We start from the raw sequence: 27098 nt of genomic DNA, 5'->3' as shown, positions 1-27098 counted from the left end.
ATTGGAGGAAGTTACGATTGAGCATGAATTGTTGATTATTGATTCACGTGAATTCGATCGCCGAAATTCTTTCGAATTCACTTTAGAATTTATATATCGATGAATGAATATTATTGGAGAATTACGGATGGATTCGATGTGAATTGAGAAGTTGGATTTTGAAGGGGGACGTTTTGAATTTCAATTTCTAATTATCATAAAGTTAATTTCCGTCCTGTAAATATATATTTATGAATGTTATTCGTACAGGACGAGAGGAGTCTCCATACGAGGAAAATACCGAGCGACGTCAGGATTGAGCATATATTGTGAGTGGACTTTTGTTTTAAATAATGATGCATGCGTTTATTTCTTGAATTAATTCTTTATTTAATTATCATATTACTTTTCAAGCATATTATTTGTTTCCGGAATTTGATTATTGGTTTATCTCATGGATTGGCTTTCAATAATGATTTTCTGAGATGGATTATGATTTACCTCGGTCATGAATTTCGGATATTAATTCGTTATGCTCGGATTCGAGTTTGTGATTTATGTTGATTTCCGGAGTTTCATATTTAATTTCATTAATCGATTTGAGATTTCTAAAAGATTTTCGAAATGGGATTTCGATGGAATTATTTCTTATTTATTTTTTGAATATGAGTTTATTTTTGGTGTGGGACACGCCGTTAATTTATTGATCTTTCTTATTTATTTATCGACTTTCGGATTTTGGCATTGGGAATGCCTTGATGATGATTTTGGAATTGGTTTTGTTTCGAATTATGGAGATTATGATTTATTATTATTTCTCGCATTTTTGCTATTGATTTGAGATATTCTTGGCGTGTGGGACACGTCGTTGGAAATTCATTTGTGAGAGTTGGGGGAAGCTTTATGTATTTTGGATTTACTGGATTTTCGGTTATGTTTCCCTGTGCCATACTGAGGGGTGATTTTATCATGCTAGCATTGATTTTCCGCCTTTGTGGCGCGGTGATGGGATCACCGTAGCCCTTCCGCCTTTGTGGCGCAGGTTACTGTCTCTGTGACAGTAATTCTGTAGCCCAGTATCCTATCGCTACACTTAGTGGCGTAAGGGTATATTACGGGAGTTATGGGAGTTCTTTAGCCTGGGAGGCTATCACCCAACCAAGCCTGCGTGGCTTATTCGTATGGCTATCATCTTCCCCTACTTATACTATTTTTGACTAGCGGGGACTAGTCTGAGTTTTCTTAACCAGCGGGGCTGGACTTATATTTTCGAGTATTGAAATTTCAATCTTTTACTCTACTGTCGTGACTAGCGGGGCTAGTCGGTTTTCTGGAGTTCAATGTTTTTCGAATTATTTTCTTAAGTGTTTTATAAATGTTGCATGCATCCGGATTTTATATATATATATCGAAAAATGTGGGAAGGTATAAAATCCATTTGGTTTATATTTGTTAATTTTTGTCCACTCACGCTAACGTTTTTATGTACTTTCCCCTGGGCCCTTCGGTTTCAAATGCCCAGTTTTCAGTGTTGCTGCTCGGCGTTCGGGAGTGAGCCATAGTGACCGCATCCGCTTCCGTCATCATATTTTGTAGGTTATTCATTTAGCCTACTGTACTCTATGTTAAACTTATATTTCTAGAATGCTCTGATTACTAAGGGATATGTGACCCAAACTTGTATGAATTATATTTGAGGTCTATGACCTAACTTTGGTGATTGTAGTAACTTATACCTTTCGGAAATTATGTGTGATGTTGTTAGCTTTGAGATGGGATTGTGGAATTTGGGAGCAGGGTGGCTCCAGGAGTTTGTGGTTGGATTATTAGAAGTGAATTTTGTTTTCCGCAGGATTTTGGGTTATCCATTTTTTAAGGGAGGTTATGCCGAAATTTTTGGTAAATCTCCTTTAAAGGTGGGTCCCGCAGGGCCACTTCGGATTCCAGGGTGGAATTCGGGGCGGGTCTTGTCATGGCATATCTGTGCTTCAGTACTACACCTGCAGGCTCAAGAATTTGAAGCCGAGTCACATATACTGGATCCGATGCCTCTCCCAGATTCTGTCCCAGCTGAGCCCCCTCAACCATTTGATAAAGAACCTCCAGAAGCAGGAGTAATATACGATGTCACTGACTATGGAGCGCTTGCTGATGGGGTCACCACTAATATATACCTTGGTTTGTTGTCCACTTGTCCACTGTTCTTATATCAACAAGTCAACAGATTTGAGTCAAAAAAAATTAAAAATAGAATAGACCAGAAAAATAATTATATGTGTCAGTTATATATAGTTTTCTTTGATCTCATTATGTGCGAGATAGATTAAATGGTTAGTGGTGGAATGTGTGTGTATGTTGCGATATAAATCTTAATGAAAAACCGACACATATCTTTAAAGGACCAGTGATCGATAGGAAACAAATTACAAATGTTGAAATGTAGGCTTAGTTAGCATATTACCCAGGAATTTTATTCGAATTTGGTTCTTTATAACCCATCTTCCTTCTAATTTTTCGTATTTCTTAGCCGCATGGGAAGATGCATGTACCTTGCAGGCTGGAAATCCCACTTGTTCATTCCAAATGGGACATTCTTTGTTGGTCCAATCTTATTTGATGGCCCTTGCCATAATAATCACCCAATAAGGGTAGAGATCGATCAGAGGGACTCTGAAGGCTCTTAGCAATGTCACTACCTTCCACTCTCATGATTGGATTGTGTTCAAACATTTGAATAGGTTCACTCTCACAGGATCAGGAAATTTCGATGGCCCAAGGTTCAGAAACTTGGCCTAAGGCCACCTGCCACAAAAAGGAAAAGTACAGCCAAAACTTCCCTACTGTAAGTTCTAACTTGTATCACTGTATCAAACACATTTTCTATCTAATTTGGGTCATGTATGTATATATGTGAGTGTGGTTTAACTAATGCAGTCACTGAAACTCAACAATGTGTCATATGGGACGATAAGCAGCATTGGTCAGTCAAATAGTAAAGCCTTCCATGTTGAGCATCTATAATGTTGACATTACTGCTCCGTGGGATAGTCCCAACGTACATACACTGACGGCATCCATGTTAGTCTGTCACTCTGTCCAGCAACATCAACATTACTTCTTCGACCATCGGAGTTGTTGACGATTGTATTTCTATCGGAGAAGGCAGCATCGATCAATGTTTCAATTTCTAACATTACTTGTGGTCCGGGACACGGTATCAATCAGGCATCCATGCCTATATATAATTGAGTAGTTGTCTATGGCTCAATGCATGTGTTCTCTTACTAGATATCCAGCATTGTTTATGTCGCTAAACTATGGATCAGGTTCATACATCTACAATTGATTCTAGCTGATTAATGGTTCTGATTAGCAATAATTTAACGAGACAATCTATGGTACTGTGATGTTTACCATATACTCATTTTACATCTATTTGAACAAAAATTACAATTATTTGAATCAAAATTACAACATTGAGAACAAAGTTACCATATTCATTTACACTATTTATAGATAAACAAAAATTACAACATTGACAATAAATTTGTTCAAAAACTTGTAACAAGGTCGTAAATGGTGTCATTACCATTATTAGAACTAAGATTACATAAAATAAGACTCAACATTACCACTTTGACAACAAATTTGTTGTCACATTTATAAATGTGTGTATGAAATACGGATATGTATTATAGAATTTTCCTAATTTAACATTCTGACAAGAAAAACTTAATGTCTTTCTACTTATTGCAGTGCGGGGAGCCTCGGCAAGTACCAAAATGAGAAACATGCATGTAGTTGGGATCAGTGTAAGAAACTGCACTATCAATTAATGGCACTGAGAATGGCGTTGGAGTCAAGACATGGTCTGGATCTACGGTAAACAAGGCGTTTAATTTGGTGTCTGAGGACATTTTAATGTCTCAAAGCCTATTGTATAATAGACCAAGAATATTGTACTCATGGTACTTGCACCAATCTAGATCAGTAAGTAGCACACTACTGGTTGGCGGTTGCAAAGGAATTTTGGCCTCCAAAACCCTAATGATGTTTCGTTGTTTATGCTTGTCAAGCATCTCTAGTGAAGCTGAGTGACATTTACAAGAAGAAGAAGAACATTTGGGGAACTTATAACAACAAGTTTGCAGTGATACTGGTGTGCAGCTCCGTGTTCCTTTGCGTGAACATCCAGCTTCTTGACATTAGTCTCAGCTACACAAAACCAATAAATAAAACTCAGACACCCAATAACTTCCTTGTAAAGGGTAGCATTCGTGGCCTGGAATTGTAATCCTCTCTATAGCTAAATGGAGAGCCTGGGTAGCATTCTTGGCTAGATTCTAGTTGGGCACAGCCTCTCTTATATCATAACAATATTGACTGTTGAATACTTGGGGATGACTAGCAAATATTTAGTATCATCACGACTTGCCAGATCCAATATAGTAGCTTGTTACTAGGGTTCACGCGCATCTCCTATATATGCATTCCACTACCACTCGGGATGGCGCACCCTGCCAAATTTAGTTCAAATTTCCCAGTCACTTTTGTAGGCTATGGACTAGTGACATTGATCAAAAGTAAACGGAAGGGCACACCCCAGTGTCACTGCTGCATTATTGTATGTTCTTGCTAGTTAGCCACATATGTTGTAGTCCACTATATACCAATGAGTGACCCTCATTGACATTGGCCTAGTTGTTTTTGCAGCCAGAGAGATGATTTAAGGCTCTAAAAACTAGTTAGACTACTACTAGTTTGCCATTGTTAGAACTTCGGTCATCTGGGTCAAGAACTAGCACAGATAAACTGAACGAGCAGGAGACTGCAGATAAGAGAAGGCCATCACGCACAGCCTGCCATCAGCTTTGCTTCCTTGATATAAACATTATTCTTTGGCTTCTATGAACATGCATGCACAAACTAATTCTGCTCTCTTGTTTTTTTGTTAGTGCTGATAAAAGTGTATAAATCTCAACTCTCAGCCCTTCTCGCCAGGGACGTAGCCAGGATCTAGATTTTGGTTAGGCTAATTTAAAGCTTGTTTAGAAGAATTTTTTTCTTTGTCGATAATAATCCGATAGATTTTGCTAGGGCTGGGCATTTGAGGCCGAAAACCCGAGGGACCGATCCGAAAACCCGAGAAACCGATAAGTCGGGTCGGTCTTTGCAGCCATTTCTTACGGCCGGTCCGGGCTAAGACCGAACCGAAACCTATGAGAACGGGCCGGTCTCGGTTTCTAATACTTCTAATCTCGGGTAACCCGAACCGGCCCGACTATAACACCCTCTATACGTGTCAGTCTTTAATTGGTCATTAGTTAGTCCTAAACCTAAGTCTAAACACGACCTCAGTCAGTTTCGACCTCATTTCTTCGGTTCATCCCCGAGTCAAATCCCTAGCACCCAAAGCCCCAAACTACTCTTCCCCAATTTCTTCCCCAATTTCGTGATTTTCTTCCTTCTATCCACTTATCCAGTGTTTGTTCGATTCCCTCTTCTCTCTTGTGGTTTTGATTCCCTCTCCATTCTTCGTTTCATCCCCGAGTCAAATCCCTAGCACCCAAAACCCCAAACTACTCTTCCCCAATTTCTTCCCCAATTTCGTGATTTTCTTCCTTCTATCCAGTGTTTGTTCGATTCCATCTTCTCTCTTGTGGTTTCGATTCCCTCTCCAATCTGATTCAGTCTCCAATTTCTTCAATTCTTCCCCAAAATCTGCCAAGCATGGCCTCACCTGATACAACAGCAAAGTCAGCAACAAGCATGGCTTCGGGGGGCGCCAGAAATGCTTTAGTTCCGGCAAGTTCAACAGCGGAAGCAAGTCAGTCCAATCCGGCAAGTTCAACAGCTCTACCACCTGTTGACCCGAAAGGGAAGGGGAAAAGGAAGAAGGGTGACAAGCCTGGAAAGTTTCGATCCGATGTTTGGCTATACTTTGACAGGATTGAGAAGCCTGTGTTCGAAACAGTTGATGGGAAGATGCAGCAAGTTCGAACTGTCACTCGTGCCCAATGTAAGTATTGTTCAACCGATTTGGCTTGTGATCCATATGAAAATGGGACGAGTTCTCTTAGGAGACACATTCAAGATGTCTGTAAGAAGTATCCGGGTAGGGCTGACATAGAGAAAGGGCAGACACTATTGGGTAGTGATGGGAGTGTAAGTGTCAGTGGTGAACCTAGTCTAGCTGTTAAACTGTGGTCGCAGGATCGGTGTAGGATAGCTGCAGTTGAGATGATTGTGATGGATGAATTGCCATTTAGCGCAATTGAAAGGAAGGGTTTTAGGCATTTTTGTTCAGTGGCTGTCCCAAAGTGGGAGATTCCATCTAGGAGAACAATAGTGAAATTGTTTTTGAAGATGTATGATGCAAAAAAGGTGGAGCTGAGGAAGGAATTGCAGAGTCATAGTGTGTGTTTAACCACTGATACATGGACATCAGTGCAAAACATAAACTACATGGTGCTAACTGCACATTTTATAGATTATGGATGGAAGATGCACAAGAGAATTCTCAACTTTTGTGTAATTAGTAATCATTCGGGCAATAGCATAGGGAAGCTTATTGAATCATGCTTGATTCAATGGGGTATTGAGACGGTTTTGACAATTAGTGTCGATAATGCTGCGGCTAATAAGCATGCAATTGAATATGTGAGGAAGAAAATGGTGGATTGGTCGAAGAAGCCGGTTTTAGGTGGGAAGTTTCTGCATGTGAGGTGTTTGGCTCACATCCTCAATCTCATTGTGAGATCAGGACTCACAATGTTAGATAGGTCAGTGGGTTCGATTGGGAATGCAGTCAAGTATGTTCGAAGTAGTTCATCGAGGCTTGAGGTGTTCAAGAAGTGTGTTGAGAAAGAGAAGTTGGAATCCAAGAAAATATGTGTTTTAGATGTCCCAACTAGATGGAATTCAACATTTATCATGTTGGAGACTGCCTTAGAGCTGAAGAAAGCCTTTTATAGGATGGCTGATGAAGAGGACAGCAAGTACGAGAGCTATTTTGATGAGCCTGAACCTGAAGAAAATGATGGGGAGCTTGAAGATGGTTTTGTAGTTGTCGACCCGAAGACCAAAAAGAGGATTGGACCACCAAATGAACGTGATTGGGAGAAAGCTGGAATATTTGTGCAGTTCTTAAAAGTCTTCTATGAGGTAACCTTGAGGGTTAGTGCATCAAACAAGCCTACCTCACATCGAGCATTCCATGACATTGTAAGCATTCAAGCTGAAATAGAGGACTTGTTTGATAGAGATGAAGAAGAGTTTGAGCATGAAGCACACAGAACCCTTCATCAGATGGCTGTGAAGATGAAAGCCAAGTTTACGAAGTACTTTGCCAAGCTGGAGGACATGAACCAGCTTCTTTTGGTAGCTCTCGTGCTGGATCCTAGGTATAAGCTTAGGAATTTTGGCAGTACTTGTCGAGATATGCTTGGATATGATGGTTCACAAGTTAAGAAGGCATCGGAGGAACTGAAGGAGTTAGTTGTGCAGCTTACTGACTTGTATGCATCTTCAAATGGACCTCAGAAAGGTAAAACAAGTTCAGAGAGTGGCATTACTAGTGGAAAAACTGGAAGCATCAGCTCTAGTACAAGGACGTTGAGTGGCAAGAGGGCTGACATGTTGAAGAAATGGAAAACCGAGTTGAGGGAATCAGAAGAGGTGGTTGTGCAACATGAAGTGGATAGATATTGTCTTGATCCAATCGAAGATCCACCTGAAGAAGAGGATTGGGACATTTTGATGTGGTGGAGGCTTAATGGAGTGAAGTACCCAAATCTGCAACTTGTGGCCAAAGATGTGCTTGCTGTCCAAGTTAGTACAGTGGCCTCTGAAAGTGCCTTTAGTACTAGAGGTAGGGTAATTGATCCCTATAGAAGTTCAATGACTCCAAGAACTGTGGAAGCCCTAATATGCATGCAAAATTGGATCAATGCTACCAGTATATCCGAGATCGAGTACTTTCCAACTACCGAAGAGTTTGAATTCTATGAAAAAATGGAAAAAGGTGCGTGATTGTTTCAAACTTTCAGTACATTACTTGTAAAGTAAAATTTTTTTGCCTGCATTAAAGTGAAATAATTGTGATACAATTTTGGTGCAGAACATCAACTTGAGGATACTGCCTCAAGTGAAAAGGCTCGTGCAGGAAAGCTCTCAAAGGCTGCAAAGATAACAATTGATTGTGATGCAGCAGGGGCTTCAAATACTTCATCTTGACTGCTTGATGCAGCAGGGGCTTCAAATACTTCATCTTGCAGGTTACTTACTATGTTTTTTAGTTGGTTTTTACATTTATTTATTTATGATGCAATGTGTTTTGTCAATTTTGATGTTGAACTGCAATCAGTGCAATGTGTTGACTTGTCTAATGGACTGATGCAATGTGTTTTTTGTGAACTGTGTTGACTTGTCTGCAGCAATGTGCTATTGTGCATTTGTGCTACATTGATATAATTGTGATGTAATATGGAACAAATTGAGCAACTTGAATTATGTTATGTAATAGATTATCTTCTATGTGCAATTTTCATGATTTGATAAGTTGTTGATGGAAAGGCTATGAATTGTTCAAGTTGTTTTTTCATTGGTGATGAGATTTGTATGAATTTCTGTTCACTGAAAATGTATCAAACTATCAATATGTTGAAATCCAAATGATAGCAATATTTTGCTGAATTTATGTTGTAATCCAAATGATAGCAGCATTGTGATAATGTGATCGATTTCTGTTGAAATGCAATGTGCAGAATTTCTGTTAAAGTCCAATATGCAGAATTTCTGTTGGAGGCTTGACCAATTGCTGCATTGTTGCTGTTGGAAAGATGTCATCTGTTTGAGGCTTGGAGCATGGCTTCTGCAGTTCTTGAAAACTTTGTTTGATTGAACTGCAATTCTTCCTGTCGTTATTTGATTTAAATTCAATTGGACAATTTCAATTTGTTCTATTTTTTTTTCTCTCAGTTATAATTTGTAGTAATTTGCCTTCTCAGTTTGGGAGTACTTGTCACTTCTGAGTTTGGAACTTTGGATTATGAAATGATGTGACTGTGAGTCAAGTTATGGCTGTTTTGTTGTTCTGCACTATGGCTATTCTGAGTTCAGTTGCAATGTTGCATTGTAATTTGTATGGATAATCATGTAATGTGTTGTGTAATAAACTAATAATGTAATTATGTATTTCATTGTGATTCTGTTGCATTGCCATAAGAAGATGTTGGAAAACAGGAAAAAGGCCATTTCCTAGAAGGCATAAGCTGGAAATCTGGGCTAGCTTTCAATCTGTTGTATTCATGTGTCACAGGACCGACAGACCGAAATTCCGGACCGAATATAACCGGTTCGGGTTGCAGTCGGTTTTAGAACTGTCAATACTCAAGCCCGAACCGAGACCGATTAGTCGGGTTCGGTCTCGGGTCCACAAAAATCCAGGACCGGACCGGACCGCGCCCAGCCCTAGATTTTGCCACAAAAATTTTAGAAGAAAAACTGATAGAGAATTTTTTAAGTAAAGAAAAAAAAAGGAGAACAAAATGTGGAAAGAGCAAAGAAAAACAGACAAAATTTGCCTTTGAGAGAAGAAATTTAAAAAAAAAATACTAATAGGAAAAATTAATACAAAAGTTGTAACAACAGAAGGGGGGGGGAAATGGGAGGAGAAAATGGGGGGAGAGAGAGAGAGATAGAGAAAGAGAGAGAGAAGAAGAGAGAAAAAAAAAAAGGAACTAAAGAGAAGAAAATGATGCCAAAAAGGGAAAAAGAAGGTTAATAACAAAGAAAACAACCCTAGGAGATTCGAACCCAGGTCTACAATTTAGAAAGAGTCAAAATGCTTGACACTTTACCAACCAAACCAAAATAGGAGGATTGCTCAAGGAGCACACTTATACTATGTAAAGGATTAGAAATATTTTAGGTTGGGCTGTAGCCCAAGCAGCCCATCACGTGGCTACGTCCCTGCTTCTCGCACCATTTAGACATTTATAACACTACAAGAGAAAATAGCAAAAGCGAGGAATTTCATTGTGACAACCCAAAAATCGTCGCAAAAACGTGGCAAATACGAGGAAATTTAAGTTGCCGCACATAATCCCATCCGTGACAACCAATTTGTCGCATAAAGTAGGTATTTGCGACAAATTGACAGTTGTTGCCCATTTGACATTATGCGACACCCAATTCCTCGCAAAATGTCAATTAGGTGACAATTTTTACTAACTACCGGTTAATGTTTGTGTGACAACTTTAACTTCCTCACAAAAGATTAATTATGCAACGATTTCTGCGGATTGTCGTTTAATCTTTCAGTGACAACTAGATTTTTGTCACTGAAGACTGATTCAGTGACCACTTCTGTGAGTTGTCGGTAAATGATTATGTAACAACCTTACCTTCCTCGCTGAAAATCAATTTGGCGACAACTTTAATAGGTTGTCGCTTAATGTTTATGTGACAATTTGAATTTCTTCACTAAAAGCTAATTAGGCGACAACTTCTACTAGTTGTCGGTTAATGTTTATGTGACAACTTTAATTTTCTCGCAAAAAACCTATAAGGTGACGACTTTTACAGGTTGTCGCTTGATGATTATGTGACAACCTAAACTTCCTCGCTGAAAATCAATTAGGCGACAACTTTTACGAGTTGTCGGTTAATGTTAATGTGACAACTTTAATTTTCTTGCAAAAGACCAATTAGGCGACGACTTCTACATGTTGTCGCTTGATGATTATGTGACAACTTGAACTTCCTCACTAAAAACCAATTAGGCGACGACTTCTACAAGTTGTCGCTTAATGTTTATGTGACAGCTTTAATTTTCTCACAAAAGACCAATTAGGCTACGACCTCTACGGGTTGTCACTTTATGTTTTTGTGACAACTTGAAATTCCTCGCATACAATTAAACGCGACAACTTTAAATTTCACGCAAAAGACCAATTAAATGACAGCTTCTACTGATTGTCTCTTTATGCTTATGTGACAAGTGAAAATTCCTCACAGAATACCAAATTAGACAACAAGTCTATGTGTTGTCGCTTATTGTGTATGCGACTACTTGAACTTTCTCGGATATTTGTTATACAACTCAAGCTTTCTGACATAAAAACAATTACGTGACTACTTATATGTGTTTTCGCTTAATTGAGAATACTAAGATTAACCATCTGTTTCTTTGAATCACTGATAACTGAAAAATCTCAAATTTGATTTAGTTTATGCATAATGATCCCTTTGAGACTAGCACATTAGTTTCAAGATGACTCTTTTGTCTTTTTGCGTCGGGATATCTTTGGTCTTCAATCTTGTTGACTCATTCTAGTCACCTATTGAGTTCAATCTAAGAGACCTCTTATCTTAGGTTCAATCTATGAGACCTCTTGAATCGTCTCCGTTCAAGTGCCTCTTGAGTTCTTATTCATTGTCCTCATAGCTATTGCACCTCTTGAGTCGTCTCTACTAAGGGATCCTTTTTTTTTTTTTTTTTGTTCTTTTGCCATTTTAAGGGATAGCTTATGGGATCCACTAATTTACCATAAGTGAATATGAAAGGTTAAGGTTAGACATATTCGGTACGTCTACTGATTCAATCTAGTTTGTCACCTTAACAATTATCAATTTGGCTGAAAGTGTGCAGAAGTAATCTACTCATAGAAACCTAAAAATTGAATAATCAATTTACCAATACGTGATCGAAATATGAGTCCCACAAATGATTTCTTAAAATGACAAAAAAATATATATATATTAATAGAAGAACCATATATATATAGACACACATATAGTGAATTTAGTGTATCGTTATTATTGGTAATAGGTTTGCTACTAGCTAGCTGCTACACTATTTATATAGTTGCTATCTATTTTCCTTTTTTTATTAATTGATATTATTTTTTTACATAATTATTTTCCTTTTTTTTTTATCAGAGTTATTATTTTCCTTTTGTTTAGGCCGACACCAATTTATATGGCTGAAATTGTTTGTTTTAGATGGATGGCTAAGATTCATATAAGATTAGGGTTAATAAGAGTCTTTAGTGGGTTAAGTTTAGGTGAAGAGGGGAAACGAGAGAAAAAAAAAAGGGACAGGAGAAGAGCAATAAGCCGCGGCTGAAAATAGGCTAAAGAAAGAAAAAAGAAGAAGACGATCAAAGAGCAGTGAGAATTGACAGCTAATTAGTTCCCTACTTATTCAATTAGATCTTAGAACTATTATTTTTAGTGATATCATATTTCTTCTTATGTGTTTTTGGTGCTTATTTTCGTTGGGACATCTTTAAGGACGCTCAGGTGGAATATTATGAGTGAAGAAGGCTAACCAGGGTGTGCAGTTTTGAGTCTCTCGGAATGGTTCATGCTTTTTTTCTCGCGGCAGAAATGAAGCCAGGCACGTGTTTCTAAACTTAGAGTTTAATTTCTAATTTCTAGGATCGTAGAGTTTGTCAAGAAGCATTGAAATGGCAATAATTATGATGTTTGTTATTAATCTTTCTATTTTGTTCTACTTTATTTTAGCAGCAGCAAGCCTAAGGTACACCATCTTTCTATTTGTACTCCTTGGTGTTTCTACATAATATTTTCTTCTTATATATTTTTGATCAAGCGCGTTGCATTCATTTTTTTGGGTGTTAAGGGAGTAATCTTTCTCCGTACTCAAACAAAGAAATCCATCATGTACAATGAAATAAAAGGATAATATTTGCCTGTGTCTTTTGATAAAATACAAATCTTTTCTTGCATTTTATATAGACCTATTATATTAAGATTCCTTAATTATGTCTTGAACTTTATATCGTAATATTTTGTTCAGAGTGGATTGCTTTGAAGTAAAAGAGCCATTCAAGAAGAGTCAATTCAGTTGTAGGTGAGGTATTGCAATTCGTACTCCTTCTGTATACATGCTTATTGTTCTTTTTCATGTCTAGTATGGGTGGCAATATTTGAACTACATATATATATGATTGCAACTGTTTTTTTTTGTTTTTTTATATTGATTTCTTCTTTAATCATTGCAATTGGTAGTTTTGTATATGGGCAACACTTGAAAATAGCCTCCTCCAGTCCTCCCTTAGAATGGTACGTACTCTGCTACTTTCATATTAACTGTTTTTCCTTTGGTTTAATTGCTACTACTTGGTTTTTATTTGTTGCAGTTTAGTAGCTACTTCAAGACGTACAGTTCAGTTTTTAGTTAGAAGCATGAGTTATTTTCTTTTCTTATCAAGCAATATGCTGATGTGGCTTTCGATCTACTAGTTTCGTTTGCTTCTTTTTCGGTTGTTGAATGCTGCTTATCTCTTTGGTGCCCAAGTGATTTTTGATATTCATAGGGGCTAGCTTTGATATAGTTCTTGTATTAATTTAGTAGTTGCATTTTTGTTCTTTTGTTTTCTCTTCTACGAGGAGAAGTTTAGGCTTTATGTCCCCTTCTCTTACTCTTGTATTCTTATTATTATCAATGATAATTTTTTTTTCTACCAATAAATCCTTTTTTGCTCACTGTAGATATACTACTTCTTTAAGAAGAACTAATGTAATAAACAATAATATATGCATTGCAAATTATTAGATGCAACATAAACAAAGCCTCGCAATTATATTTTGCAACGATATGAAACCTCGCATACAAAAGTCAAAGTTGTCGTAAAAAGTCTAAATTTCTCGCTTAATTGAAAATGTGACGTCTTTTGGTTGTCGCAACCGATTGTCGCTTAATGTGTTTTACTGATTGTCAAAAGCGACGAAATTACGCAGTTGTCGTTTTCTCATTATGCGAGGTAATTGGTTCCTCGACGACATTATATGCGACAGACAAGAAGTCTCGCATATAAATTTCTACAATAAATACGTATGTGTCACATATTAATATATGCAACAAAAATAAAACCTTGCAGTTATTTTTTGCAACAAAAAAAAGTCTCACGTATAAATTTTTGATCAAACATATAAGCCTCACAGATGAAATATGCAACGTAAACGAGGCCTCATATATTAAAAATTGTAACAAATATAAAGTCTAGCATATAGCATTCTGTAACACACTTGCGTGTCTCGCAAGATGTCATATGCGAGGAATGAATTGCGTCGCATATTGAAAATACGACTAATATACAAGCCTCGCAAATGGAATATGCGACGTAAGCGAAGTCTCGTATATTACAAATATTAACAAATATAAAGTCTCACATATAGTTTTTGGTAACACACTTGTGTCTCTCACAATTTCTTATATGCGAGGAACCGATTACAGCGCATATTGAAAAAACGACAACCATGTAATTTCGTCACTTTTGACAATCAGTAAAACACATAAGGCGACAACTAGTTGCGACAACCCAAAGTCGTCGCATTTTCAATTCAGCGAGAAATTTAGACTTTTTACGACAACTTTGGGTTGTCGCTGATGACATTTTCTCTTGTAGTGTAACATGAACTGGAAACACAAAAGGATAAATGAAATGAAAAGCTTTATAATAGTGGAAGCCCAATATTGTTTCACCTTTTACATTCTTTTGTGTTTCCTCTAAGATCAAGTGGGCACGTAGCAGCTCTGATCAGATTACCTAGTATCAGATATTTGGACAAAGGGTCAGTACTCAGTAGATATTTGACCAGAGCATCACAAGATATGAATTAATTAATCTCATCTATAAAGCTAAGATAAATTAGGTACTAGTCATCCGTCACTTATTTTTCATGAGGGAAACCAAGTTCAGAATGTGCTTAAGTTTTTTTTTTTAAGGGAAAGACGACAAACTATATTAAGTGAAACTGAGAAGTACATGGAGCGATGCAAAAAACATCGAAAGAAAAATAAAAAAACATAACAAGATGCACAGACGCATCTATAATGTAGGAAAACAATAAAAGATAACAAGATGCACATATGCATCTAGAATGAAAAGTAACCATGTGACTTGATGCCGAACGACATCGCTGCACTGCATATGTCACGAGAGCAGTGTAAATGTAATAGTAAATGTAACCGTAGCCATAACCGGTGATATGATCACCTAGGAGAGGTGATTCGCTCACCGAGAGTTCGAAAGTAACCGAGGGTGTCAGAAACTCGTAAATTAGCAATCGAACTCCCAAGAACCAGAACAAATACCAGATCAAAATGAGCAGCTGTCTCGGATCCAAGATCCGGATTTGATGACGACCTGGGTCCCAAATGCGGATCCAAATCCGGCCTGAATCCAAGATCAAGGCTGACCGGTCAAACTGGACAAAAGCCAAGGCCCAACATAATCTGATCTGGGCACCCTGGCTTCAACCCGACGTCCGACCACCCTTCTAGATCCGCAACGCTGGAAATCTCCCGTCCCGGTTTCGTCCACACGACTCCAAGCTCCACCACCCACGGACTGCTGCACCGCCGTCGGTCTCTGACATGAAGTCTCTGGTCGCGAACTCCCTCTGGTCCGATCTGGGGACCAGAAAGCAATTCCGACACCCGCGGCCGTTCCGGCAACTGCACTCCGATCTGGGTCGAAAACCTGCCCATCTCGAGCCCCTCCCACATCCCTACTCTCATAGATTCCAAGAAGTCACGGCCAAAATTCGAAGTCCGCATAGTCCCTGGATCCCAGATCCGGATCCGACCCAAAACCTCCGATATCCCATCGGAAGGTCGCCGCCCACTTACCCAGCTCGAACTCAGCCTTGAATCCCAAGTTGTGATGACCTAAGAGAGAGGGAAAACATCGCAATCTACCGCCGCAAGAGGAGTATTAGACCACACTTTTGAAAAGCAAATTGGAAGAAAAGAAGAGACGGTTTGCACCGCACTCAAGGTATACGGCACCAAGGGATGTGCCGACATAGTTCTCCATCAGAGATGGAGAAAGTTGCAAAAACGACCACCCATAAGGGCGGCTTTCTCTCAAACCCTAGAGAGTTTTCTCTCAATTATTAGAATGCGCTTAAGTTGGTGTCTTATTGAGCAAAAAAAATAAAAAATAAAAATGGTGTCTTGTGATAGTTTGACGTAAGTGGGTGAATATTGCCCTCGCAGTTTATTAATTTGTTATTTTATTGTAGGGGATTCTTAATTTTTATTTTCATAAGTTATTGCATTGCCGAATTTAAAGTATTTACTCATGGCTTAAAATCTCAAATATAACATGACACAAATACAATCCAACATGATATGTCGCAAAAATATTATGAGTTCAAGTTAGCCATTGCAATAAAGACAATTAGCAAGGACCAAATCACCAAAATATAGCCATCGCAATAAGTTAACCAAAAGAAAACAATTATGACTGAATTTAATTCTGAAGTGCTGGCCAACCTCCTTAATAGCAATGATACTGGTTTACACCCTCTTAATACCTTATTTTCAAGCTGCAAAACTCTTTTATTGTCCTTTGATTCTTACTCTATCTATCATGTTCATAGAGAGAGGAACATGGTGGCTGATTGCTAAGCAAAGAGAAGCACATAGATGGATTTTAGCCTTCTGCATTTACCAAACCCTCCTATCTTTGTCAATCAAATAGTTTTGGATGACATTGACATCCCAGATCTGTTATAACAGCTACATAGTTAGGTTTTTCTTTTTCCTTCTGGGCCTTCTGCAGTTCTGCTTCCACTGTACCCATAAAAACAAGGAAGTTGACCAAAAAAAGAAATTTAGCGAGGACTTATGTGACCAAACGACAGGTCGTAACTGCTCGGGTTTAAGGGGTTATCTCAAACGACGTCGTGGAAATCACCGTCACTCGCTAACTCGTTCAGTCTCGAATTTCAGCAAGGCCAACAGAGAGCACCCACCCCAGAGACTAGCGAAAATGGCGTACTCCGCCTCCCGGCGCACATTAGCCTCCGCCCTCACGCGAACCCTAACCTCAACTTCCACTCGTTCAAACCCCTCGTTCTCTTCCCGCTCTCGCTTCGCCTTCGCTCTTCTCAACAACCAACAACCCCAGCTCGTTCCCGACCCGGTTCACCTCCCGACCCGCTCCAAGCATTCCGGGTCGGGTTACTCGCCCCTCAACGACGCCACTCCCAACTGGAACAACCGCCCGCCCAAGGAGACCATCCTCCTCGACGGCTGCGACTACGAGCACTGGCTCATCATCCTCGAGTTCAACGACCCAAAGCCCTCGGAGGAGGAGATGATCAACAGCTACGTCAAAACCCTAGCTTCGGTCGTCGGAAGGTTCGGTTTTTGACCCGTTTTCTTTAATTCGGGTTTTTATCGGTTTTGAATTTTGTTGATTTTGATATTAGGGGATTTGTTGTTGTAGTGAGGAGGAGGCCAAGAAGAAGATATACTCGGTTTCGACGTCGACGTATACTGGATTTGGGGCTTTGATTTCTGAAGAGCTTTCTCTCAAGGTTAAAGGTAATGGTTGCTGGGTTCTGTGTGCTTGGATTAGGGTTTAAGGTCTGGGAATATGCTTGAATTTTAGATTTTTTTTTTTTTTTTTTTTTTTTTCTGGAGCTAACATTGTATGGTTCCTTGTATGGAATTTGAGTGTTTGATTGATTCATTCGCAATGTGATAGTTTAGGGTTTAAGATTTCATGTATAGTTCTTTGTATGAATTATGACTATTTGTTAGAATTGCATTGTATGTTGGGTGTTTTTGACTTGTATTGGTTTCGAATTCTGCTGTTTATCAGTCTCTCGAATTTGTGTGAGTGGTATACAATTAGCTTTGATTTCTCATTGCATATTCTGTTCTGTTTAAATAGAGCTGCCGGGTGTTCTCTGGGTTTTGCCGGATTCGTACCTTGATGTGCCCAACAAAGATTATGGAGGTTGGTATTGTCTACAACTTGAAAAGCATTGAGAAGATTTTAGTTTGAATATAATAATAGCTTTGCAAATTTTGGTTCTTTTTCATGAATCTTAAGTTTTGTTTCTTTGACGGATTTTAGGGGATCTATATATCGATGGGAAAGTCATCCCTAGGCCCCAGTATAGGTACACTGAGAGGCAAAACAACAGTCGAAACAGGCCTCGCCCACGACATGATAGGCGCCGGGAAACAATGCAAGTTGAAAGAAGACAGCCGGTGCAAAGACAGAACATGGTTCAGGATCAGAGAGGGCCTGTGCAGCAACCATCTCAAGAAGAGTTCAACAAAAGGGATGTTTAAGAATTCAAAATCTAGTCTCAGAATTCCCTGTCTTATTTCTACTGATGAATGTTGGTGTATTTACACCTGAACCATATTTCATGACAGACTTATGCATATCACTATCATCACTATGAAAATAAGACTTGTGAATATTTGTGTCATTTTGTTCATGTTTATTTATGTTGAGTTATGCATTGAAAAATCACCGAGTCTTGGAACTACTCTATGATGATTGATGATCTATCAAGTTGATTTTTCGATTATCTAACATTCTATTGCTTAGTCTGAACCTGCTGCCTTGCTTTCTTTCCATTCATTAATCTTCCATATAAATGTATGTTTGAATTGAGCTCTTCAGCAGCAGGCAGTGTGGTGAGTCTTAGTTGTTGGGGAAGAGGATCTGCAAGATACTTGGTGAGTTGTTTTAGATGAGAAGTTTCCATCTGATCGGCGTTGGTAAAATTGGAGGATATGCTCCTTGTTTCTTGGGGTTGGTAGATGTGAAAAGGCACTCGTTTCATTTTCTAGTAGGTGCAAGGTCCACGAAATATACGAGATTCCAATTTCTTTTAAAGGACATGGAAGGGCAGTAGTAGTAAGATAAAAGATTTGGGATTATAATATGTAGCTCAGCTGTGTAGCTTAGCATTTCATAGCACGGTCTGGTTCTCAAGTTACGAAGGTCTTCTTCTTCGTGCTTCATTCATCTAGGTAGGATCGGATCGTAAGGCACTAGGTATTTTGTTTCACCTTCTCTTTGGATAGAGATAATGATGGACCTAGGTAGACTAAGAGGTACTATTGAATTGCAAGAATGTGGCACAAAACTTTGTACATGGGTTGCGACTGTTTTGAGTTATGAACTTCAGAGGTTTGAGTTGCTAATCAATTTTACAGTTTCATGATGCTTATTCAAGATGTTTATGCCCCCTCATTTAAATGTGAATATGCAAGTAGGGGACTTGAAGTGATCTACCACACACAATGGCATTACTTTGATAATCGTTGATATTGCATAGAATAATATCCCTCTTTCAAATCAGGTTGTGTTACTCATGACTATTTAGTTTAGAGACATGAATCTCCTCATTCGTAAACGGGAGGTCCTAGTTGATTATGTTGCGACTATTTGGTTAAGTGAAATAAATCTCATGTCCGTAAGTGAGAGGTTGTAACAAATAGCTCCTTTTAACAGCATCCATGTAACTAGGTAACTTGGTAAGAAAAACAAAAATTGTTTTCCCAATTGATCCGACCCAAAATAGAAAGGTGACAATGGGCACTGGAATAATACAAAAAACAGATGTATAAGTATAATTGGCACCACCGTGCCACCATATTATGACAATCAAAAGCTGCTGCGTGTTTCGTTCCGACTCCCTCGTCAATTAGGCACCTCTCTCTCCCTCTGTGATCTACATCCTCTGCTTTCTCAGATCTCAGGTACTCTCATCCGATCCCGATCTCATTCAAAGTTTTGTTCTTGATTTCTTTTCTGATCCCAAACCAAAACACCATGAATTCCAACTTCGATTTCGATCTGGGTCTCGGATCCAACCGACCCAGATCCCTCAACGACCAAAAGAACAAAACTTCCTCCTTCTCCACCGCCCCGCAGCCGTCCAAACCCGCCTGGCAGCCCAACAAGACCACCTCATGGACCCACCAGCCCGCTCCGGCCCAGCCGCCTCTCAACGGCCCGACTTCCATGGTCGGAGATATCTTCGGCAAGAGTTGGGCCTCCACCGGCTCATCGGTTTCGGCCACTCCGATTGGGGTCGTCAACAAGAACCCCAATCTGTTCGGCGATTTGGTCAGCTCTGCTATGGGCGGTAAGGTTAATAGTAGCAGCAATGTTCCTTTAAAGAATGCAACTCCTGCTTCGAATATGAGCTCGTTTTCGATGGGGAATGTGGCTGATTCGTTGCCCAAAACCACCGCCGGTACTAGTTCTGTCCAGAGTGGTATAAATTGGGGTGGTTCTGCAAGTTCTGGGGGTTTCTCTAGTGGGTTTAATAATAGTAGTAAGATCAGTAGTGGGGTTAATGCTAATACTACTAAGAGTCCGAGCCTCGGAGGCCCGTCGCTGCGAAATATGGGCAGTGCTGGTGGTGTTGGTGTTGGTGGAGGTAGTGGAATTGGTTCTAAGAAAGACCCATTTGGTTCTTTGGTTGATCTTGCATCGAAACCATCGGGTGGGATTAACACGGCGAGTAAAGGCAGCAATAAGAGTAGTGTTGCTGATGATCCATTTGGGGATTTTCAGAATGCTCCAAAACCAAGTACCACTACTGCGGCATCTGCATCTCCCGCTAGCGGCTTCTCCTCAAATGGTAACAGTTTTATGGGGTCGGATTCATTTTCGGGCTTTGGTGATTTTGGGACCCCGGCTAAGCAGAATCCTGTTCAGTCTACTAGCAGTGATCCGCTTGACATGTTCTTTCCCACATCCTCGGCTTCTGGGGCTGGTATTGCAGCAGCGAGTAATGGAGTTGGAGTACAGCAATCCTCTGGAATTGATGATTGGGGGACGGAGTTTGGAGGTGGAGTAGATGATATGGGTGGTTCCACAACTGAGCTTGAGGGCCTTCCACCTCCTCCAGCTGGGGTATCTGCTTCTGCAGCAAAGAGTAAGGGAATGGATAATTACAAGCAAGGGCAGTATCCAGATGCTATTAAGTGGCTATCTTGGGCTGTAGTGCTTCTTGAGAAAGCAGCTGATAGGTCTGCCCTTTCAGACGTATTGTCGAGCAGAGCTTCATGTTACAAAGAAGTAGGAGAGTACAAGAAAGCGGTGGCAGACTGCACAAAGGTATCTTGATAGCTTTCCTTCAAGAGGTTTATGCATTTTAGAAGTCATCAAATAGTTTACTTTCCCATAAATGATTGTGATTATGGTGTTCAGATTTTTTGTTGATTTTGTTTGCCTAAAGTTATATCACTGCAAAATGGTCTAATCTACTTGAGTAAGCTGTCTTTTCCTTAACTGGCAATTAGATCAGAGAAGTAAGGTAATGTAATGTTAGCAACTTAGCACGAAAGGACACAATTGCAATGCCCGTGATTTTGCTGCAGGTTTGAATCAGATCCTAGGTTTAATTCCTCTGGTAGTGAAAAAACAAAAAAAAGTAGAGAACAAAGAGAGCCTTAGTCCATTAGTTGCTGGAGTTTGCATAATAACCATCTCTTCTTATAGACCAATAAAGTCCAAGTTTTGCTGTTTTGGCCTTGTGGTGGAATGTAAAGTTTCCCCCTACTAAAATGGCATTTCCGTTTTCTCTAGCTATTGGCCTGAACATGTTTGATTCGTTTAGTTAAAGAATTATTGCCAATTCTTTCTTTGGTAAGACATTGCTACTTCAAAGTGTCACATTCAGAGTAGTCAGCTCAGCAGTGCACACATGTGTGGTTCTTTTACAGTGTTGATGAGCTTAATTAAATCAAATTATGGCTTTTCATGTCCTTTGTTTCTCTATAGAAGGGAGAGGTCACAGAATGTTCGTCTTGTGCAGGTTCTAGAACAAGATGATGTAAATGTATCTGTTCTCGTACAGCGTGCACTCTTGTATGAAGGTATGGAAAAGTACAAACTTGGAGCAGAAGATTTGAGGAGTGTTCTGAAGATTGATCCTGGTAACAGGGTTGCAAGAGGCACCATTCACCGCCTGACACAGTTGGCAGACTAGAGGATTTCCAAAATCTCATAATGCTAGCTTTAATTCATTTCGGTTGATACCCCTTCCCTTCTTACCATCATAGATTTATGGGGAATGATAGCGTTTTTACTTGAATACTTGCCATGTTGGATTGTTCACTTGTATGTGGTAATCTTGGTTCTTCTATTGCTTATGACTGGAAATGATTCTTTGTTACTTCGGACTTGAGAGTGGCGTTGGAATATAGAGATTGAATTACACTGTACTTTATTTCCCTAATGTGTGGGAAAGCAGCTCTTGTTGTTCTGTGTTTGTCAATCTTTTGATCAAAGCCATGTCTGCTGGCTTGTTAGACATGAGATATTAATGAGGACATAAGTTTTTGTTGTTGATATTTTCTCAACTTCGTGTGCCTTATGTAATATTATGAGGCGCCATAGGTATTGATATGAATTTTCATTAGCTATGTTATTCTGTAGGATTTGATAAAGGAAAATTAGTCTTCAATAGGCTGATTAAGTCTATAATTTTCAAGGATGGATGATAACAAATAGTCTTCAATTTGAAGAACAAAAAAGGCAGAACTGAGGGACTCTCTCTCTCTCTCTCTCTCTCTCTCTAGAAAGAAGAGGGCAGCTAGGGTTTCCTTGGGTAAGCTTGGAGGCTCTTGTCCGGCGGCTTCCGTGCCGTGCCAGGCTTTAGTCTGGTCGGTGAGTGCAGCCGGGCGGGGACGTTTTCTTGATGGTTGTTTCTCAGCCTGTTGCTACGGCAGTGTGGCTTAAACCTTGACAAGCTTGCAAGCCTTGTGGTGGTTCTGCGTCTTCTGATCGTTTAGAGGCTCTGGCGGGAGCAAACTGGTGGTACCGGCATCCCGTCCCCTTGATCGGCAGCGACTGGCAGGATAGTGTGAGGTGGGGTTTCGACGGGCTCCTTTGGATCGAAGTTTTCCGATCTGATATGGGTGCTTCGGAACCATGCGGGGAGAAGGTGTTTTGTGGGAGGTGGTGCTTCTTGTCAGCATGCTGGCGACAATGGAGGAGTGGATGGTCGCCGACAGCCACTTGTGGCGGTGGCTAGAGTCTCGTAACCGTGGTGGAGGTGTGTGGCTGCTACAGCTTGGAGTTTGGCTAGGGTTTGGTGCTTTTGGGTCTGGGCTTTGTTTTGGGCCCAATTTCATTATTTGTTATTATTTGTTTTTGTCTAATAATGCTCCATCTTTTACGGGTGGGTGCAGTGGGCCTTGGCCCTATATACCTTGTTTCATTAGGACGTTACAATGTGCCCAAGGGTCAGTACTGATGTACACCATGAGGGTCTTAGGCGGATGTACTGACTTTTTGGTGTTCAAGGCGTAGTAGTCTAGACTAGTAGTCATTTTTTAATGTGCAGTCAGTGCACTACTTGAGCAGTGAGTGTAATATGTGGGGTGTTTGTACCCTTCATGCTTGACTGAGTGAGGTCGTATGATTTATATCAATGGATCAGTCTTCCATTCCCAAAAAAAAAAAGTCTTCAATTTGAGAATCAAAGACTAAATCAGTAAAAATGTCCCTTCTATAAAAATCTTAAAATATTTTCCTACAAGTTGAGAGTGTTTTTTTTTTAATAATGGTAATTTCATTGATAATAGCGCATGCCAAGAAGGCCATTACATACTCACCCGCTGACACATAACAATGGCCAGATCAAGGTTTCGTGGAGGAGCCACAGTAGTACATAGGATAGACCAACTATATTCGAACTAATCGCTCACTTTAAAAGCGAGCCTAAAAGCTATGGAAACATAGCGAATAGACAAGCCAAACTACACTCGTTAGGTTCCTAATACAAGAAACTTATTGTAATTAGACAAAAGCTAAAAACATAGGTTTGGGCCAAGAGCCTAAACCGTAGCCCAAATTAGAAGCTATTGGACTAGGGTAGAAACCCCAGCCCAAAACTAAAAACCCAAATAGGGCAGCCAGCAAAGGAGATCCACGCAGGGCCCAACAAACTGATCCGGCCCAGTCCACCTGTCCATCCCATCCCCGCCGTACGACACAGTCAGGCAGATCTCCGTCCCCCGTCTGTCGCCACGACCCGAGTCGCCACGATCACAATCGCTCACTGTGCACGACCCAAAACCACCACGGCCTCACCGCCACGACCGACGCCAGCACAGAGAAAATCAAATCCCAATCACAGGTCTGAGCACCACACACCACCGACGAGAAAACCCGTGGCGCCGTCGATCCAAAAACCCGCCTCATGGATCGATCTCCCTCCCTGGTTGCACGACCACCACCTCCCCCTAGCCCAGTCGATACCAGCCGCCAAGCCCAGCCCTGCATCCCTTCGACGAAGACCCACAGGCAATAGAAACCCGTCCGGCAGCAGATCCCAAGACGTCAGCACAGCCCGAAGGGCAGCCCCGACGCCCGGGTGCCACCGGACGAGCACGAAACTCGCAGTCGGAAAAAAGCCGGCCTGTAGGGTTTAGAGAGAAGGCTGAACCTTCTTTTTCCTTTGTCAATAGTGTTTTTACAAGTTGAGAGTGTTTAAAGAACACTAAACCTAAAATAAAAATCTTAAAATATTTTCCTACAAGTTGAGAGGGTCTAAAGAACACTAAACCTAAAGTTGATACAAAATTTATTATTACCTCTGAACTATCTCATACAGTTTTACACTCTCACACTCTCTTATTCAAATTCAATATCTTTCTCACTCTCTACAATCCAGACGCTCTCTCGCAATCGATCAAGCGACATTAAGAGCTTATCAATAAAAATGATTGTCATAACCGTAATTAAAATAACCTTCTAAGACATCAACTTGTATTTTCTGGTTTTATATGCTTGTAAATGTCTTTCTATTCTTAATTGCTTCTGGGGCTCCTGCTGATGGACCAACTAATTTTAATTGAAATGTGAAATATTTAGATCATTTAAACACATTCATTACTTCATTATTGATTCTTTATTCTTATCTATCTCTGCCTCTACATATGCATCTGCATCTTTTTTATTGTTCCTTGCTCATATAACAATCTTATTTACTATCTACTTCCTTTCATTGTGTGCTAATATATATTGGTTACTATATATGTCATGAATTTCATCTCCTCCAATATCTCAGTGACGGCAAAATGCTTCGAATAGGGGGTATTTTGATGGATGCATGTACTAACTTAGTGCTAATATATATTGGTTACTATATATGTCATAAAATTTCATATCCTATCCTCCAATATCTCAGTGACGGCAAAATGCTTCGAATAGGGGGTATTTTGATGGATGCATGTACTAACTTAGTGCTAATATATATTGGTTACTATATATGTCATAAAATTTCATATCCTCCAATATCTCAGTGACGGCAAAATGCTTCGAATAGGGGGTATTTTGATGGACGCATGCACTAACTTACTTCTACTGAACACCTGTGATACTTATTCTCATGGAAGAACATGACTTTCATAGCAAAAATAAAGGTAGTTTGTGTGGTGTGCATAGACAACTTGCTCATGATGGATGGGCTTGCAAGGCAAAAATGACATGAAGCTTGTTAGGGATAACCGGATAAGTGTGAAACCCACACCAAAGTTTAGAAGTAGCAAATGAGCCGACCATCCCAGACAGGACCCGCCCCGGATTTCACCCTGAAATCCGAAGTGACCCTGCGGGGCCCACCTTAGAAGAAATTCTGCCAAAAATTTGGCGGAACTTCCCCTAAAATGGGCTACCCAAACCTGTAGGAAAACATTTACACTTCTCAATCAAATCATATATCCTTATGCTCCTGGAGCCACCCTGCTCCCCAAATCAACATCAATCTCCAATTCACAAAACACATATCTCAACTTGAATAACATAAATCCCATAAGTAATCAGAGCAATTCAAACAGGAAGGTATATGAGGAAAACCTAATTCAAAGGCAGATGCGGAAGCCATGCTGCTGACTATGCCTCAATTTCGTGTACGCCCGACCTCAACTAATTCGCCTGCAAACTGGGCATTTGAAACCGAAGGGCCCAGGGGAAAAGTATTGGAAACACGTTAGTGTGAGTGGACAAAAATAAACAATTCTAAACGAAAGAGATTTTATACTTTTCCCATTTATTTCCTTAAAAACTCTCGATGCATGCAATGATTTAGAAAACAAATCACGAGAAGCTCCGCTCAAGAAAAACCGACTAGCCCCGCTAGTCAGAAACGACTGAGAAAAAAGATCGAAACTCCAATACTCAACAGGATAAGACCAACCCCGCTGGTTACACGGAAATCAGTCTAGGCCCCGCTAGTCGAGAAATGATAGGATATGGGGAAGAGATATCACCATACGGGTAATGGAGCCTCCCAGGCTCTACCTATCCTCGACTGCCACTCACACATAGATTGTGCGAGGAGGAGAACTAATAACCTCAACTTCCACTCACACATAGATTGTGCGAGGAGGAGACCAAATAACCTCGACTGCCACCCACGTGAGGAGGAGAATAAATCACCTCTACTGCCACTCACCAACACAAAGTAAGTGAGGAGGAGAATAAGCTACCTCAACTGCCACTCACCAACACAAAGTCGGTGAGGAGGAGACCTAATCACATGACCCGCGTATGGTGAGGAGAAAATCATCGAAAACCAGTAAATCCATGTAGCTTCCCCACATTTCACACGAGATAGAAACCATGTATTCAACGACGTGACCCCGCACGCCAAGATTACTCTCAATCTCAAAATGGATAAGTGAGAAATAGGAATAAATCGACGGCGTGTCCCACACGCCAAAATATTCTCAAATCCGTAACCAAAACCGGAAATTAGTAAAAGCAAATCCCATTTCCAACAAAAATCTCTCAATATCTCCAAGAAACAAACCAAATCCAAAATCATTAATTAGGCACTCCCAATGCCAAAACCGAAAGTCGAAAAATAAATGAGAAAAATCCAACTCCATCGAAACTCATCTTGAAAATCTTCCAGAAGCTTAAATCGGCGATTAGAAATATACTTAATTCCGGAAATTACCTCAGAAACAAGTAATTCGTCAAATAACATTATAAATCATAACCAACCTTTGAACTCATTATTGAAAGCAAAACCACGATATAAATCGAAATCAAATTCCGAAAATTAATTCATTTGCTCAAAATGTAATATGAATAAAACTGGAGCATTATTTAAGAAAATAAATGCATGCATCAATATTTAAAAATAAAAGTCCACTCACAGTACTATTCCGACGATCACGCATTCGTGTTCCGTCATCGAGCAATAGCTCGGTACGTCGTCCTGTACACAATTATATTCCGTGAATAATTATTCAATAATTTAATACAATTCCTAAAATCTACTCCTCATAATTTCACCTC

The 27098-nt window shown here is 39.9% G+C and overlaps 2 protein-coding genes and 1 long non-coding RNA gene across 3 annotated transcripts; all 3 read left to right on the top strand.

The window, feature by feature from the left end:
* Window positions 1-240: 240 nt before the first annotated feature.
* Window positions 241-1747, top strand: LOC133709385 (uncharacterized). The gene is made up of 2 exons (XR_009846278.1): window positions 241-308; window positions 1502-1747. It is a non-coding gene; the product is annotated as an uncharacterized LOC133709385 (long non-coding RNA).
* A 14948-nt stretch (window positions 1748-16695) lies between these two features.
* Window positions 16696-18249, top strand: LOC133709952 (multiple organellar RNA editing factor 3, mitochondrial). The gene is made up of 4 exons (XM_062135914.1): window positions 16696-17161; window positions 17250-17347; window positions 17700-17765; window positions 17886-18249. The coding sequence occupies exons 1-4, from the start codon at window positions 16791-16793 to the stop codon at window positions 18104-18106; spliced, it is 756 nt and encodes a 251-aa protein (XP_061991898.1). The 5' UTR covers window positions 16696-16790; the 3' UTR covers window positions 18107-18249.
* Window positions 18250-19418: 1169 nt separating this feature from the next.
* LOC133709395 (uncharacterized) lies at window positions 19419-22138 on the top strand. The gene is made up of 2 exons (XM_062135124.1): window positions 19419-20900; window positions 21601-22138. Exons 1-2 carry the CDS (start codon window positions 19605-19607, stop codon window positions 21772-21774), a joined length of 1470 nt encoding a protein of 489 aa, XP_061991108.1. The 5' UTR covers window positions 19419-19604; the 3' UTR covers window positions 21775-22138.
* Window positions 22139-27098: the final 4960 nt, after the last annotated feature.

This window comes from Rosa rugosa, chromosome 5 (assembly GCF_958449725.1).
Source record: "Rosa rugosa chromosome 5, drRosRugo1.1, whole genome shotgun sequence".
In the NCBI taxonomy this organism is placed as follows: domain Eukaryota; kingdom Viridiplantae; phylum Streptophyta; class Magnoliopsida; order Rosales; family Rosaceae; genus Rosa; species Rosa rugosa.
Note: the sequence above shows the minus strand (reverse complement) of the source record. Positions and strands in the feature narration are given on the sequence as shown.